The sequence below is a fragment of the Tinamus guttatus genome, unplaced genomic scaffold, assembly GCF_059628265.1.
Source record: "Tinamus guttatus ecotype Peru unplaced genomic scaffold, ASM5962826v1 Tinamus_guttatus_pri_ptg001602l, whole genome shotgun sequence".
NCBI classification, from domain to species: Eukaryota; Metazoa; Chordata; class Aves; order Tinamiformes; family Tinamidae; genus Tinamus; species Tinamus guttatus.
The window spans coordinates 2,897,047-2,914,909 of record NW_028290136.1 but is presented as its reverse complement, the minus strand read 5'-3'; the positions used below and the strand labels follow the sequence as shown (position 1 = coordinate 2,914,909).

General features: G+C 38.9%; 1 protein-coding gene across 1 annotated transcript in view; it reads right to left on the bottom strand.

Annotated features, from left to right (window-relative positions):
* Positions 1-256: 256 nt before the first annotated feature.
* USP25 (ubiquitin specific peptidase 25) overlaps positions 257-17,863 on the bottom strand; it is an 84,796-nt gene continuing 67,189 nt past the window's right edge. The window contains 10 exon segments of the mRNA XM_088539336.1: positions 257-853; positions 1,311-1,506; positions 2,179-2,302; positions 4,843-4,890; positions 4,892-4,920; positions 7,796-7,874; positions 8,771-8,949; positions 12,618-12,713; positions 15,088-15,201; positions 17,461-17,600. Coding sequence (XP_088395462.1) covers positions 681-853; positions 1,311-1,506; positions 2,179-2,302; positions 4,843-4,890; positions 4,892-4,920; positions 7,796-7,874; positions 8,771-8,949; positions 12,618-12,713; positions 15,088-15,201; positions 17,461-17,600 — 1,178 coding nt within the window. The 3' untranslated portion in view covers positions 257-680.

The window sequence follows — 17,863 nt, the reverse complement described above, 5'->3', positions numbered from 1 at the left end:
GCCAACACAGACACAAGTGTTGAGCTGCAGTGTCACACATATTGGTAAAGAATATACAAAACCCATAGCGTATAATACCGTGACAGTTTTTCAGTATATTCATATACAGTGATCTCCGGCTACCTGTAGCTAAACTGGCCATAAATCCTGAAGAACCTTGTCTATAAATGGAATAACCCATCAGTAAACTATATCTTTTCTAAAAATATCCGTATTTTACACTAATATACAAGGTATGTGCTTGCAAACACAGGAGTAGCCATAAATAAAATTTTATTCTTTCATTTCATTTACAAGCTACCAAGTACCATGTATTTACACAGCACTGGACACTTAAAGTAGTTGCAGTCACAAAATGATCCAGACAGCTGTTGATAAAGTAAAGGATCTTAAGATAAAAGCAAAGTAATACTGTAACAGATAAGTGGCAAAAAAGCAGTTTTGCCATAATAATCAGACTTGCAATGTTGCATCAATTCTGGTTGAAACGACTGAGCCCCATGCGATTCTCAGCTTTAATTGTTTGCAGTCTGGCTAAAGTTTGTACAGTCATTTCTCTTTTGCTGTTATTAAAATAAAAAAGTTAAAAACTATAGCAGCAACAAGCAAACCCTGTGACAGGAAGGCAAGGTTTAAGAACTAAAAAAGTTTATACAATGTGCTTAGGAAGGTTGCAGGATTTATCTCCCGTCGGCTGGAGTTCGACTGAGTGACAACATGATTCGAGCGTATCTTTCACACAGTTCATGTGTAGAGAAGGAAGGTAACTTTGGCGGGTCATTGAAACCTTTAATCTCTGTAGAGCAATCCAGCAGTTTTGGCAGGAAATCTGTCAGCTTTTCTTGCAAGTTAGCTGCAAACAAAAAAGAGAGAGACGAACATTAACGGTTACATCTGCACGTGGAATTCTCCTTTTTTTCTGGTCACACTCATCCTTTTTTTAAGGAGATTCCCTTGGAATAACTACTTTCTTCAGTTCTGCAAGCATCAGCTAGACAGGGTGGCTCCTAGAAAGATGCAAATATAAATGCCCCTCCAAACAGACTACAGCACGAATATTCTCCTCTTCCAAACATAAACAACAAAAAAGCTAACCAAAAAACCCCACCACCCCAAAATTACTTCCTTTAAGGCCTGATATGCTATTGCAGGGCACAGAAAACTGTTGTCCATTTAAATGGCCCTTAAGTATCGCAAAATACATTACCAGTGAACAAAACACAAGGGCTGAATTCCAGACATCCAAAGCACTATCTATGGTGCATAAGAGCCTTTTAGCTCAATAACTTACGTTCAGCAAAATAACTTACGTTCCATTTCTTGTCCAAGATAGGAACACCAACGGTTTCTCATATCTTCCACAGCAACAATATCTTTTTCTTCCATTTCATCCACCAGTAGCAATGGCAAGCATGGGACAATGAGCTCATTCATAATGATCAGGCCGTTATTTACTTCCTGATCATCTCCTGATTCAAACAGTGCTGCAGCATGTTCATTTAGTTTCTTCAAATACCACCACAAAAAAGGAAAGTCTTTAAGTACAGAGCATTTCACGTTTTACCATGCATCAGCTTTGGTTTGGTTCAAAGCACAGCATTCCTGCAATACTGCCTGCTAATTTGTAACAGTCACATTTGAGTTTTAGCATTTACGGTAATTATCCACACACTGTCCTAAACTATTGGAAGTTGCTCAAACCCCTTGAGCCAATACCTGACAACTCAACCCTTGTAGCTATTTCTCTTGAAGACTGCACCCTACCACTCGCTCTTGCCTTTTCTTTCTACGGCTAGAAAAGCGACACAATCAAGGAAAAACCCCAAGCATTTCCCATAGGTGCCTCTTCCAGTACCTGTCTCCCCATCAAAGTGTGGCAACAGAGTGAGTTTGCTCACCACCATTGCCGACTGTTGCTCATATCTATGCCAGACATAATGGCACTGAGCATGTTACTTACAACGATAAAATGATTTAAACAAGGGAAACAGACTTTTTCTTCTAACTTTGTACAGCTCTTTTTCATTATTCTTACACAAGTCTGACACAGGATATTAATTTGCTAATGGAAGTTTTCTAAAAAGAATAATGGCAACACTTTGTCTATTAGTTCATTTCATTAAAGGTAGTTCAACTAGCAAGGTCAACTTTATGAAACACACTTCACTCTTCACTTACTAGCAAACATTCTCGTCTGTAGTGAGATATCAGCTCTTCATCATGCCCTCTGTATGGACCTTTGGACAAGAGTTCTTTGTTATTCTGGTAAGCATAGATAAGGTACAGCAAGGCTTCCATATAGCTGAAGTGAAGTAAAGAAAGAAAAACATGAGATACAACATCAAGATACTGTTTGTTTCAAGCTAAGTACTGTGCTCGTCAAAGGATTAATTTGGATGACTTTTTTGACTAAGTCCTTTACCCTCAAATTCCTCAAAATATTGCTTTATATCATGCTGCACAATTTCTTATTTTGTGCATTTTTTTTAAGGAAGTTTGATCACTTGTACAAGTGAGATCCGTAACTCACTCTGTAACTCAGTGCATATCTTCTCATCCATTTCAAAAACATCTTTGGATTAGCCTAAAATATGCACGAAAATCTATTTTTTCCTGCATGCAGTTGTCACATTAGGTTTGACCTTCTGGTGTCCTGTAGCTCGGTAGCAACCTATACACTTGCAAGTAAGATTTAACACTGTCTAATTTCCTAAATACAAGCTGTAAATTTTTATTATGTAACTGTTGCTTCTTTTGCCTCAAAGTACAATTCTGCATGCTCTGCCCTTCAGACCAAACCCTAGAAAACTGGACTAGCAGCACTCAAGGAGAAGTACTTCAAACTCCTATTTCAGGGATGGTTTTGTGTTTGTTCAACAACCCCAGTACGGTTGCTTAAGGAAATCAGGGACTACCTGAGCAAAGAGCGATTGCTGGCTTTATCCAGATATTAATCAGAATGTTCTGAGGCATCAGCATTATTAAAAGTAAGAAAAGTTGGTGAGATGGTGCTCAGAAAATGAAGTCTCAAAAAAGTCATGCCAATTAAGGTTATGTTTCAATTAAGAAAGTTTATGCTTTTTATAAATATTTTAAAGCTACATTTTTATAATGTCAAAGTTAGAGGGACTCATGAAAGGGAAGTGGAAGAATTCAGCAAGTTAGTCTCATTTTTAGAACGGTCCTTTACAATGTGCAAGTGAAATGCAATGAGAATTTCAGTCATGAGGGGACCTGTAGCTTAAACACAGAACCATAATTGCAACAGATGCCCTTAAAGGAGGTCGACAGATACCCCAATCATCACCCATCCTCCACTCAGGCTTAACTCTAGTTTTCTTATTAAACAACTCTTTAAGCACTTGTCTTTTAAGAGAGAACGGTGTTCCCCTCCTTCTCTCAGTTCAATGAGAACAGATCATAGGAGCGGACTGGTGAAAACACTTGATATTTTGCAACCAGAGGTGCCATCCTGGAGTCTCAATGCCAAATAATTTGAAGAACTTCCTTTCCTGACTACATACTTTGAATACTTTGAATAAAGCCTGAAGGAAATCAGGAGGGTTCCTATACACTTCACCTGTAGGCCTGTGAAATTTTTGCCCCTTTAAAAGATCCTACAATATGGAAGTGGTTATTTTTCAAATAAGGGAGGCAGTCCTCTGGCTATTTGCACATAATCTGTTTAAAACTGAAAACGTAGAATATGCAAATTTAGATTAATTCAATAATGAATATAATATTTATTACATATTAGCATCTAGAAGAAAAACCAAGATTATGGGCTTATGGTGTTAGCTGCTATACAAAAATATAGCTTGTCACAAAGAAGAAGTGTCTTCTTTTCCTTTTTTTTTAATCGAATTTTGTTGTGTTTGGTGTCTTTTTTGTGTAGTGAGCAATATAGAACAAGAAAGAAAGATGAAGCGATTTCCTACAGATTATGCAGACAAAAAATGATTTGATTACTAGTTTAATCTCCTGCTTATTGTGTTATACATGATAATAAGTGATTGACGTCACAATTATTTGCGGAATCAGAAATTTGTATCATATGATGGCTCAATTTTTAAAGAGCAGATAATAGCCACTGAACGCTTAAGCAGCTAATCATTTTGTTCCTTTGCCTGGACGTAGGAGAAAGAAGTAGTTAAGAACAATTCTCTTTTAAAGATTCTCTTCTGCAGAATGCTTTGAGGCATTTATCATTCTTCTTGCTGCATGCAGTAAATCAGAGTTTAAATTTTAGCTGTAGTGCATACATAAATATCATCAGTTTATATATCCGTAATTCCTGACCTGGATAGAACAGAGAAGGGAATGAACTACTATTGCCTCATGTAGCCAAGAGGAATTAGCTCCAACTAGAAGAGTCATGCATGACAGTTTTCAAATACCTTCTCTTTTTCTGTCCTTTAAAAAGCACCATGCATGGAATTTTGATCCCAACAAATGCAAAAGGCCAACTCTGCTTCTGTGGGAAGAGCCCACCATGACTAGGGGACTTGACTATGATGGCTGCTGAAAGTAGGTAAATGCACATGTGTGGTGCAGGAGAAGAAAGAATCTCAAAACCAGAGATAATAATCTACCTATAGCAGATTATGGGTGCATGTGCAGGATGCTCTGAAAGACTGCATGGCTTGGTTAGGAAAGAAAAAGTCAAGTTTAAGAGTAGGAAGTTGACGCAGATGAGAGACTGAAAGAAATTAATGGACTGACTAAACATTAAAATGAAATGAAGATTACGTTAAACAGTTCTTAATTTTATAAACAGCTTTACAAATCACTATGTAGCCTTCAAATTGCTCTACCAAATGTGAGTTCTATACTGTCACTTACCTCTTTTTTTGGAAAAACTCCAATCCTACCATGAGAAACATGGTTGTTCCTGAAATTTCTATAGTCTTGATGCCATCTCTGCATATAAGAAAAAGTATATAGAATTTGATCCACAGACATGAAATACAAATATTTTAAAGCACTTTACTTACTGCTGAATACTCATAATAAATGATAAGAACTCCTAATAAACTTGCACGTGGGGAAAGTATGTTTGAATTCCCCCACTTTCAATAAAAGGAAAATTCTTAAATATCTAAAATATTTCTATTTTCTTTTTTAATTTTTAACCAGAAGCATTATCATTTTAAAGAAATGCAAAACATCTTTGGAGCACTACAGTCAGAATTGTAAGAAATTCTCTTTTTCTTTACAGTAAGTGCGGGGCGAAGCTAATGGTCTTTCTTTCTTTCTTTCCTGCATTACATTCAAGTATTTACTCAGTAAGTGTGAAAGCCTCTTAATACACTAAGTTTAAGTTTTAATATATGAATGAGAAAGAAAAAGACTGAGCATGTTTAATGGGAAGTGACAAAAAGACACAATGTCTTATTAAGCACTTCAGACTGGAAATAAAAACAGTTTTTATACTACAGCAAAACATTAACCTTACTTCATCACCATTTACACAAAGTGACTGCTGGTATGTTTTACACGTAAGTGTTCTAAGTGAGAAAGGTGCTTTATTCCTGCTGGTTAGGAGCCAACTTCCAACTGCTCATTAAAGATAAAATACAGTACAGGGCAACACACCATAACAGATATTTAACAGATAGCCATTAATGGATTGTACAAAAAGAGCATGAAAAAGGTTCCATGAAATGGCAGCTCACCATACTGGTTAAATACTGATATAGTCTTTGAAGAAATTACTGGCTACTTGCCTCAGGAGTTAAAAAAAACAAAAACAAAAACCAAGGTGCCATGTGTCTGCTGGGCAATAGAAGACTGCCCAGCTTCTTAAAGCCAAGTCCAGAACCATGTATTCTACCTGTGCAATGCCATACTGAAAATGGTAAGATATTGCGCCTTGCACAACTCAATGCAAATGTACAACAGAAGACCCATCACCGTGAAAGGCTTTCATTCCTTCCCCTCACAGGCCATGCAGGACACACTGCAATGCAGTAGCACTTAGTGCAGGTCCCATATTTAGCAAACCGGAATGCCGAGTATGTATTTTTCACTTGGTTTGGTGAGGGGAAAATTCCTTCTCTAGTCCTACTGAACAAGGGACTGTTTGTACCAATGAGCATAATACTAAAGTTTAACTGATGCACGGCAATCTGCCTAGGCTATAATTAACTCTAGTTCAGGGGCCTTAAGATATAGAATTATGAGTTGACACTGATGTAAAACCAACACACTTTAAGTATGGAGTCTTTTTAATAATTTAATTTAATAATTTAATATCTGAGATTTGCTTGCTTCTTTGAGCAACAAGTCAAAGTCTCTCTAGATAGTACAGGAGGGAAAACTAAATGCATAAGGTGGTTAAACACAGCCTCAGCACATGAAAGAATCTGGTGCTTATAAGAGAATGGGAATGAATGCAACGACAGCTGGAGAAAAACCACAGACGTGACTCTTGATGCCTATGACAGTTCAAGATGCGTAAGGCTGGCTCATTTCTTTACTGCCTAATAATTTCCAGAGAGAGAAGGCCATTAGCTCTTATGTGCTTAATTATGAAATGTCAGGCTTTAAACTAAGCAGGAGGAAGGGGAGTGCTACATGGACAGAGCAATCAGTGTGATGCAGCCAAAGTCAGAATGCATCCAGCGGGAGCATGGAAGTGGGGAACTTACTAAAATATGATTATAGAGGGTCCTCTTTCACCTCTCCCAGGAAACCTGGAGGCTCGATGACTACCCTGAAACGCCTGTGCACCAATGCACGCAGCATGGGGAATAAACAGAAGGAACTGGAGATCTGTGTATGGTCCCAAGGTCATGATCTCATTGCAGTCATTGCCATTGAGACATGGTGGAATAGCTGACACAACTGGAGTGCTGTCATGGATGGCTATGTTCTTTTTTGGAAGGACAGGCTGGGAAGGAGAGGTGGTAGAGTGGCTCTTTATGTGAGAGATCAACAGGAACGCATGGAGCTCAACTTGGGGGTGGATGATGACCGAGTTGAGAGCTTGTGGGTAAGAATTAGAGAGCAGGCTAACGTGGAAGACACTGTAGTGGGTGTTTGCTACACCCCTGATCAGCATCAGGAAACTGATGAGGCCCAGCGCAGGGCTACAAGGATGATCAGGAGCCTGGAACGTCTGCACTATGAGGAGAGACTGAGGGAGCTGGGCCTGTTCAGCCTGGAGAAGAGAAGGCTGAGAGGGGATCTAATCAGTGTATATAAATACCTCAAGGGAGGGAGCATGGAGGATGGTGCTGGTTTCTTTTCAGTGGTGGCCACCGGCAGAACTAGAGGTAATGGCCAAAAACTGAAGCACCGAAAATTCCACAGGAACTTAAGGAAAAATTCTTGGCAGTGAGGGTGACAGGGCCCTGGAACAGGCTGTCCAGAGAGGTTATGGAGGCTCCTCCTCTGGAGATCTTCAAACTCGCTTGGACGCAATGTGACCCTGTGTGTGCAGGGGGGTTGGACTAGATGACTTCTAAAGGTCCCTTCCAACCTTAAGGATTCTATGATTCTATGAAATACTGCTAGTGATCAGGACCCATTAAGGAGTAAGGACAGACTGAATAAACATGACATACATTTATGGCTTAAGTCAAATTTAACCAAATTTTCTACAGTTGTAGAAAAAAGGCCTACAGCTTGGGGTCAACTGTTCAGAGCAACCTTCCTAAAAAGAGTCTTTCAATAACTAGTTTTAACTTGTGAAGGTAAGGCAAGAAGAAATTTGTTAAAATAAATTCAGAACTAAAGCACATTTGTAATTATTGTGTGTTATTGTTCTATTTACAGCATAAGAAATACTGACCTCATATTCCTCCATGTTTACTTCATCTGGCTTTATCATTTCAAGTTTAGCTTGAGCAACCTTCATTATGTTACGGCACCTTACAAAAAGCAACAAGTCATGGGCAATTACTCTAAATTCTATAGAAAATATTATCTCTATAATGAGAGCAGCCTTAAACAGCACAAGCAACTAAGTGCTACAGACCTCTGCAAAATAATATGGAAACACTGTGCAAGACGTGCTCTCTACTTTGATCACTATGATCAACAAGAAAGAACACAGGTTTTCATCGTGCCTAATTTTAAAATTTGCCACCTAAGTTTGGTTTTTATCTTACTTTTTTAAACTGCTACATTGATCATTACTTCCTTTTAAATTGAAGTTCAGATGGTTTGGCAGTTCCTGATACTTACTTTCCAAAAGTATCATCAACATATTCCAACGACCAAGGATCAGAACCAGAGGCTTTTCAGATGTTACTCTGCAGAAATTACACCCATGTTCCCTACCTTTCAATTTGTTTTTAAATAGGTAAATGTAAGGAATTTTGCTTAGAATACAGAAGGTGTCTTTCATTCAAATAATTTACCTATCTAGCTAAATACCACTTTCAAGAGATGCAAGGCTTCGTAGTCTACTGCTGGCTCACAGGCAGGTCATGAAAGCAAAGGACACAGCCTTGCACAGTATTTCTAAAGAAGATACAGAAATCTGTATGCAATTATGGATTGCACTGAGTGCTTTTTCCTGTTTCCTGTTGATAAAACCCCAACTTGTTCCTTACTCTTTTCACAGAGATTTTTATAAAGATTATAATTTTTATATAATTGTTTCAAACGCCAACAACTTAGAAGATATTACCAAGGAGGCAAAAGCCAAGCAAATGTACGATTCTTACCCGCTACTACCCATACCCTGTAAATATTAAAGGGTGTCTCTAGCCTCCACAGAAGGTTCATGAGGACAGGAAATGAGACATACTGATCTAATTACCTCTCATCAAAGCTAAGATTGTGATCTCCAAACTGCTCCAGTAACGTTCTCTCAATTATCTTCTTTGGTGCCTGGTTCTGGATGAAGTACACAATGGCATGACGCAAGCGGTAATCACACTCCGGTGGTGGATCTTCCTGAGCTAATTTTAGTAGTCGTGTGTATTCCAATTTAATTGCCTGGATAATTTAAAAAAAATATATACTTTGTTCTTCTTGGTTAACTTTAACAGGCAAATTTCACAAACAAAAAGAAAATACAATTCATGTCACAGGGCTTTTTTTTTTTTTTTTTTTTTTTTAAGAATCCTGTACTCTCTCATACCTCTCAAAAGTTTAAATTACAAAACAAAACAAACAAACAAACAAAACCACACATAGACACATGACAAGTATGTTCCTGTCTCTCCCCGACTAACTCTGCCAATACCCCAGACAGACCCTTGCTTCAAAAGCAATCCCAAACCCTGTGCTAAATCTACCTGGGAGAAAGTTTATCCTATCCCTGAAGATGCCCACTAAATCATGTACTGTTCCAAAAGCAATATAAGGTTTCAGGCATTTTCCCTAAAAGGATCTTCTAAAATCTCCTAAGTTAACAAAGTACCTCTAACACGTTGAGAAATGCAAATACATTAATAAACCTACAGGAAGTTTAATGAGCATACATCATTTTGACAAAACTGTAGGCCAGAATGAAGTCTTACAAAATAACAACAAAAAAACCCCTGCATGATTTCTAAAGAAAACATTTCAATAGTATTAGCATCTTGTAGGGCGGGATGGACTCCTCACTGAGAACTTCGAAATGCCTTTAGAAGTCACAGAATCCCAGAATAGTTGAGGTTGGAAGGGACCTCTAGAGATCATCTAGTCCAACCTCCCTGCTCCAGCAGGGACACCCAGAGCACGTGGCACAGGGTGGCATCCAGGTGGGTTTGGAAGATCTCCAGAGAAGGAGACTCCACAACCTCTCTGGGCAGCCTGTTCCAGGGCTCTGTCACCCTCCCAGTGAAGAAGTTCCTCCTCACATGGAGGCGGAACCTTCTGTGTTTCAACTTGTACCCATTACCTCTTGTCCTGCCACTGGCCACCACCAAGAAGAGTTTGGCCCCATCCTCCCTATATTCTCACCTCAGGTATTTGTACATGATGGTAAGATTCCCTCTCAATGTTCTCTTCTCCACCAGAAATGTTTACTAACTTTACCAGCACATTAGCTTTTTAATGAACAGCATCTGTATGTTAATTAGATTTTAGACACTGAAACTATGTAGCATGAACAATAGCAACAACAAGAAAAACAATTAGAAAAATGGTAACAAATCTTAATATGTCCCATAATTTATCTCCCAAAATACAGAAGAGATCAGATTGCTAATAATAAATGTGAGTTTGAAACAAATGATTTAACACAGTAGCTTCACACATTACTACTAAGAAAACTATTACAGAAGTTTCAGTGCAACACAGAGACTAAATAAAGCTCCACAACAGGCAGAAGATATCCTGTTCAATATTCCACATTCCCTTATGCTGAAATAGCTTAGCTGGAAGTGGCACACTTTATGATGTTTCACCCTGAGAATTTGAAGTTCCCATCCCTCTCCCAACATACATTATTTTTTAAAGCACTGGACACATGGGCAGAGTGCTATTCATACAGACTTAAGTGGAGAGAGTGTGGAGAACTTGAAAACTTAGAGACCATTCTGTCTTAGTATCTGGACAAACAGGAAGTTTGGGAGAACTGGATATAAATATCAGAAGCCATGGGTAACAGTTTATATTGTTTTATATAGTAAGAAATTCTGCTGTTATAAAGTCAACACAGATAACTACACAATTAAACCCCACTTATTGCAGCAGACTGGAAACAAAAAATAGTTGCTATTACTCATTTCAGAGAATACTCGGAGAATATTATTCTTTTCAGAGAATTACGTAAAACAGGAAAAAGAAATAATCCAACACAGAACCTACTTATTTGAAACAAATTAAAATGGTACCCTATGAATTTAGAAATCCCGTATGCAGTGAAAAACAGCATTGTTTCTCTAAACAGCAAAAAGAAAGAGAGGCAATGGAAAAAAAGTAACTGAAAAAAAGTAAAAAAATGTTATATAAAGGTCTTAAGGCAAACTTAATTCTGCAAGGAACTAGCTAGAAAGTTTAAAGAGGATGGCTCTAAGAGGTTGCTGATCAATAAACATCTTAACCAGGTTGGGTTAGATATGCCTCAAACTGGTGATCTGAAGGGGGAGCCAAACCTTGGTAGAAACACTGACCAAACAGATGAATGGGTTTTGCCTGGAGCATACTAACGAAAAAACAGAAAAAACATAAGCATGTAAAAATATGTGTTTTAGTTAAAAAAGGCCATGGGGAAAGAAAGAAAAAAGTTTAATGGTATTGAGAAATGCCACAGAAGCTTTTCAGTAAGCTTATGAAGTAACATGAAATTTTACGTGAATCATTTGCCATTTTGAAATTCACTACTGAATAGAGACACTTGATTTGCACACATTCATGCTAATCTATTCCTTAAGAATTGCAGCATGTTCCACCTGTCCAAATCTACTACAAACATCATTCAACATAAAATGAGTAGAGAAACTTATCTATCCTTCACCAATTTAGCATCAGAACACCTTCTCAAAGAAAACTCCTTCCCCCACCACGCAGTGAAGCTATTTAAGTGTTAAAATTAAAGCAATATAAAAAAATATGTAATGCAACAATGCTTTGATAAATCCAAAGCATTTGTCCTAAGTTTATTTTGAACTGGATTTTTGTTTGTTTCAAAATATAAGTACACTTTTCATTCAAAGAAAAAAAGTTCAGTGGAATTTGAAAACACTGACAACCTTAAACAAAACCCTCTGTTCCCTGGGGGCAGGCACAGCTAACAAACAGCCCTGGAAACAAATGCTATGCTCCTAACACTTCCTAAAGCATCTACTTAAGCTAGCAAGTAAACAAACAAAAACTTGAGCTTCAATTTCCTGACCAAGTTGTTAAAAGACATAATTGTATCAGACAGGCTTTCTTAGTGTAAATACACCAAAACAATTAAGACGAAAACAGAATGCTACACAAAGCCAAACAAGAAGCCTCTTCCTCTCCTTGCCAAAAAAAAAAAAAAAAAAATCACATTTGAGAACATTTTACATCGTTTCAAAGTAATCCCATTTCAAGTATTCTGAAAAAGGTTTTATGAGGTAAAAAATGCTTGGAAGTTTGTGTATTTAAAGAAAACTAACACTTTCTTTTTTTAAAAAAAATCTGGCCTTATTCTGAAGAATTACAATGAAAAAAGGCCCTAATTCTTAATAATAAAACACACCGCATAAACAAAAAGCATCGACATCAAGGCAGATAAACGAAAAAACACAATCTATAATTACTAAAAATCTTATAAAGAGGACAAAACAAGAACAACGTTTCTTTGAAATAACAAATACGACAGAACAGTGACGTCCCTGGGTGAGAACACTGACACCCCAACCACAGTCTAGTGAAGGCAAGCTTTGTGGTATGGAAAGGGAAAAACACATACTTCCACCAACCCCACATCTAAGTTTCAAGCTACTTGCCATTACTGTTAGAAAGGCAAAATGCAGAAAGGCTCTTAAGCTACTGATAACAAACAAAACTATGTATTGCTAAATGAGCAGGGAAATAGCTATTTATCTTCCCAGAGAGAAATATCTAGATGGAGGACTGATGTCACAGGAGAATACTTATAAATGCTGGAAAAAAAAAGTCTTAAAATGCATCACAGGAGAGAGCGAGAAGGTAAATCTAACAAGTCAGAGAAAAAAAAAGGTTGAAAATGTTAGTTGTACCTTAAAGAACCCTGCTTCTGGCCCACACCTGTCATAAACATTCCTGGCTTTACCTATAGCCATGATAATACCTTGCATGTTCGGGGTCAGCATGACCTGCCATAGGGGATTTAAGGTAAAAGTTTTGAATGATTAATATTTTAATGATTAAATTCAATATCCTTTTAGTCTCATGCAAGATAAAAAGCAACTTAATGCATGCATACATTGAAACAGCACATTTCAATACAAGATTTGATGTGTGTATTCTGCAAATCAATCACAACACGTGTACTTTTTTATAACATATGCTTTCAAAGGAAGCTTACAAAAAAACTGAAGAATTGCATAAAATGCACTTGAAAAGTCAAAATTTTCCACATGAGGAACATGCATCATTCAACATTAGTATTCATTCAAAGCTGCATACTGAAGAAGTAATATTTGAAGAACACATGGCCAAGGGTAAAACAAACTTTTCCAAATATAAAGATGTAAAATAAACTACAAAGCACAGTAAACTACACTAACTATATTTTGCATGTTTCAATATCAAAATAGGGGACCCATTGCTGTAGAAGGCAACTGGTCCATAAAGCATTTGCAGCCAAGTTCTTAAAATAAAAGCAAGAAATCTGACAAACATAAAGCCAAGTATAACATAAAGTCTTCACAGTTGCATACATTAGCTCCATACACACAGTATGATATTTCTGTGTTACTCAAAAAGGTCTTTTCCCCTTGTTTTCTGCGAGCAAAGATAAACGTGCTCTGCCACACTGCCCAAGGTCTAGCTGGAACAGCAACAGAAACTAGCCTCCTACTAGAAGCAGAAGATTAAAAACCATGGGCGCACACATAAGAGCAGCATTTAAAATAAAAATAAAATCATTAAAAATAAAATAATAAAGAAAAGTAGCCAATACCTTTTACAAAAGAAACAAACAAAAAGGAAAAAAATGGGGAAGAAAGCTAGCATCCTCCGGAAAGAATGGCATGGGGACAGCAACATCAACATGAAAAAGCAGGTCACCAGAGCAGGCTAAATGCTCACATTCAGGTGAAAAGGTGAAAGGTGGGAATTTTACACTTGCAAGCAGCCAAACTCCCCCGAGTCTGCCAAGTTGTGCCCTCCATCCCACATGGCCGGCTACAACTACAGTTCCTGTTTACAGGCCGGCATGACCTGACGCTCAGTCTGCGCAGGGAGGCGCGAGCTGCCCCAGCCCACGCGGCCCACGGTGAACACGGACTGCGCCAGCCCTGCCTCCGGCGCAGCCACCACGGCGCAGGGGGCACCAAGCAGAACAGTGAGGTGACCGGGGAGGGCACGGGGGAGCCGAGCAGAACAGTGAGGTGACTGGGGAGGGCACGGGGGAGCCGAGCAGAACAGTGAGGTGATTGAGGAGGGCACGGGGGAGACGAGCAGTCAGGTGATTGAGGAGGGCACGGGGTGGGGGGGCACCGAGCAGAACAGTGAGGTGACCGAGGAGGGCACGGGGTGGGGGGGAACCGAGCAGAACAGTGAGGTGACCGAGGAGGGCACAGGGCCACCGAGCAGAACAGTGAGGTGACCGAGGAGGGCACGGGGGAGCCGAGCAGAACAGTGAGGTGACCAGGGAGGGCACGGGGGCATCGAGCAGAACTGTGAGGTGACTGGGGAGGGCATGGGGGGAGCCAAGCAGAACAGTGGGGTGACCGGGGAGGGCACGGGGGTGCTGAGCCGAACTGTGAGGTGATCGGGGAGGGCTTCCTCCTGCTGCCAAAAAATACTGCGTCTGAAAACACTGCCTCTTAGGATGACACGTGTCTCTCATACGTGCCTCAAGTAGTACCAGTAAATGCACCACCTCAGTTCTGACTAGGGAAAAAGTTGTTTTTCTAATTATTTTCATTTTTTAAGGAAAGCGTTACACTTCAGGAATTGGCATTATACAAAAAGGCTGTTATGAACGCTATGGTTGAAAGGAAAGGTCAGGAAAACACTTGCCATTCAGCTCCACCAGCCCTATCAGTTCTAGGTTATTTCTTTGGACAAATTAGCCCTCGTGAGTGTAAAAAGCTTAACCTTGGCAAAATACAGCATCACACTTGAACACCAGCTTTACTGGACTGACAGAAGAACACGAACATTCAGAACATTGCTCCTTGGCCTGGCGCTTTGTCAGAGAGCTCGGTCGGAGCCCACCGCCTACCCCCAGCGTGGCAAGGCCTAGCTGGCCTGACACAAACATTCAGCTTCCACAGCTGTAGAGACAGATACCTTCAGTGTAAACTACACCATGCAAAGCGTGCCCGATTACAGTAGCCAGTGCTTTTGTTTCGTATTTCATTGCAACTTAAGAGATCGTTAGGGTTACAAAATCACTGAGCATTTAGTTATGCAGAAATCCGTTAGGTGTCATGATGTGCGAACATGCACAAAACTCTCATCAGGCAGCATGAGAAAGCACCGAGTACGAGCGGTGCACACACTCGCAATCAAATGTACCTCATCGTCATAACCCCCCTCCTCTGACTCAATCACAAAAGTCCCTACATCGGGAATCGCCACCTCTACCACTCGCTGGTTAGGAGCTGGTTGAGCTGGGACATTATCAGAGCTCTGCAGAAGAAAATGGTTATCAGTATGTGGAGCTGGAGGGGATCAGAAATACAGAAAAAATAAGACACACACAAGCTGACAGCCTAATGAAGTATAACCATGTGCACTGATGAAGTTTAATTAAGCCACAGTTGTGGAATTGTGCTGTTTTCCCTTTATGCACAAATCACACCTGCAGAGGGTAGTATGCCACTGTTGCAATTTTTGCAGCATCCACCACAAAATTAAAGCAGCTGTTAAAAGCTGAGGCTCTGAGCCACCCCTCTTTTTCATGTATTCCATGAGGGAATTAGTAAATACAACTGAAGTTATCTGAGGAATTCTTACTAAGGCATAGTGACAAGCCAAAGACTACTGTTTGCTGATAACCTGGAAGAAATACAAAAATTCCTCTAGCAGTTAAGGTACTTCAAAGAATATCTAAAGCTGCATTACATTCAACAGGCTTTTTTTTTTTTTTTTTAAGGTAACTACACAGAAAATTGGAGAAGATTAATTAGTCACTAAAAATATGTAAGCTTTTAAATAATAACAACCATCCATCATTATTCGATAGCCAGTCTGCAAAAGTTAAACTTTGACTCTAACCTATGCAATCATAGTGTGGAAAGAAAGCCACACTGCTGTTCTGCAACTATTAAAACTGTCTCATTTTTTTAACACAGATTCTGGAAACACACATAAAGACTGGTATATATTCACCCAGCATTGTACAAATACAAAGGCAGACTGTGCAATCAGGAGAAGGTGGGGGAAAAAAAAGAAAAAACATGGACAGAAAATAGACACAAATGTTCATGTGGCGAGAAGCCCACAGTCCTGTTACATGTTCTCATGAATTGTTGTCCTGCTTTTGAAACGGATAAAAAATAAGCGGAGAAAAGAGATAGATGCTTAGATGTCAGAATGCACATGGAGGTAGAATCACCAACAAGAGAGAAGTTGAACTGGACTCCCTACTCAGTGTGAGTTACCTTTGCATATATGGACAGTAGCTCTTAAACGTCTGTACCTCTACACTAGTTGGGAACTGGTTTTATAGGCTAGCAGCTGAAAGACTGTTGTTTCTGTCCCTTTTTTTGGTGGGGAAGAGGAGGAAGACATGCATTTTGTTGCAGAACAAGGCAGTGAAAATACTGGAAGGAGGAGACTTACTTCTGCCTTCTTAAGTCTGTCATCGTGTTTTATCCTTTGAGTGCTTTTAATTGCTAAATGAAACGTATCCTTCAGTTCATAGGCCATAATCTTGTAAAGCCCTAAGGCTGACCGCTGTGGGTCACTAACCTAAAGAACACCATTTGATTCCCAGAGTCAAGACTGTAAGGTTCCCACCTGGATGGATGCCCAGAGCCTCCATCAAGAGGACAGCATCAGGCAAGACATATAATGGTGACTTGGGTACTATCAGAGTTTACCCTCTCAGCTGGAGAGGGCTCATTCAACAAGATCCCCCCCTGTGATGCTTAATGTGTTCCCACTCAAAAAGCCGGATATGCGGCAGCCTAAGCATTAATAGTAGAGCACTATTTCATCCAAGGATGGCTTTAACTTCAATTTAGCAGAGACTGTGCTCTCCTGAGACCACAGTAGACAGAGATGCAATAACCTTCACATTGTATAAGAGTCAGCAAGTTGTCATATCATTTTCAAGGGGTTTAAAATGACTCTTGACCACAAAGATATCTGTTGCTAGACTAGTTTTATTTAATGAGAATTTACACCCATTCTTACAAAATCATAAAGCTTAATTCTCAGAAACTTATGAATTTGCATTAAAGCTAGAGAACACTTAAACAAAGAGTTCTACCATACTGCAATTTTTTGACAATTTTTCACCTTCAAAAATCTAAAGCTACATCTATACACATAATGTTCAAAAAACCTTTCATCTTTAAAAGCTATTTTAGCTTCTGTGGTCCTTTCAAGAAAACTTAAGTTATAGTTTTATATTACTTAGATAAAAACTCAAGTTTCAAAGCTGTATTTTTAAAGTCTTTTATCTGGAATATCAGTCACTCCTAAAATGTTACATGACTCCATTTACTTAGGGAAAGCTTGTTTGATTGGGGGTGCAAATGCTTCAGTGTTATCTGAACATACTAGACTCAAGACAAGTGCCATAATCATATATTGCACACCATACATAGGTAGATACTCTTTTGTTCAAAGATTTTTTTCTCCTTCCTTTTTCTCAGTTTTCATTATTCCATTGGCAAAATTAAAAGGGAAAAAATATTTTAGGCTTCAAAATATCCTCACCGTATCCATAATGGCTTCTGGACCTCTATCTTCTTGTTCAGCTAAAGCTTTATTGATTGCTTGTACAGAATCTTCTTTTAAGTGCTTTGAAAGATCAGTTCTTGATGGTTGCTCTAAATATTCTGGTTCTCCTGCTTGAACTTAGTGACAGAAATAAAATAACAAATCCATACGTTAAAATGAGCACAAATTTTGAATTGGATAGTTTTATTTGAATCAGCATCTCACAGATAGAGTAACCTGTAGAGAAGATGCACAGTAGATCTTATCATCCACAAATCCAACATTACACTACTTTTCTGTGTCTTAACGCTTAAAAATCTGTATAAATGGAGTATAATCTTACGTTAAGAACAGCTGACCCATTCTGTCTGCAGAGTCATCAAAGCTCTCAAACAGGAGG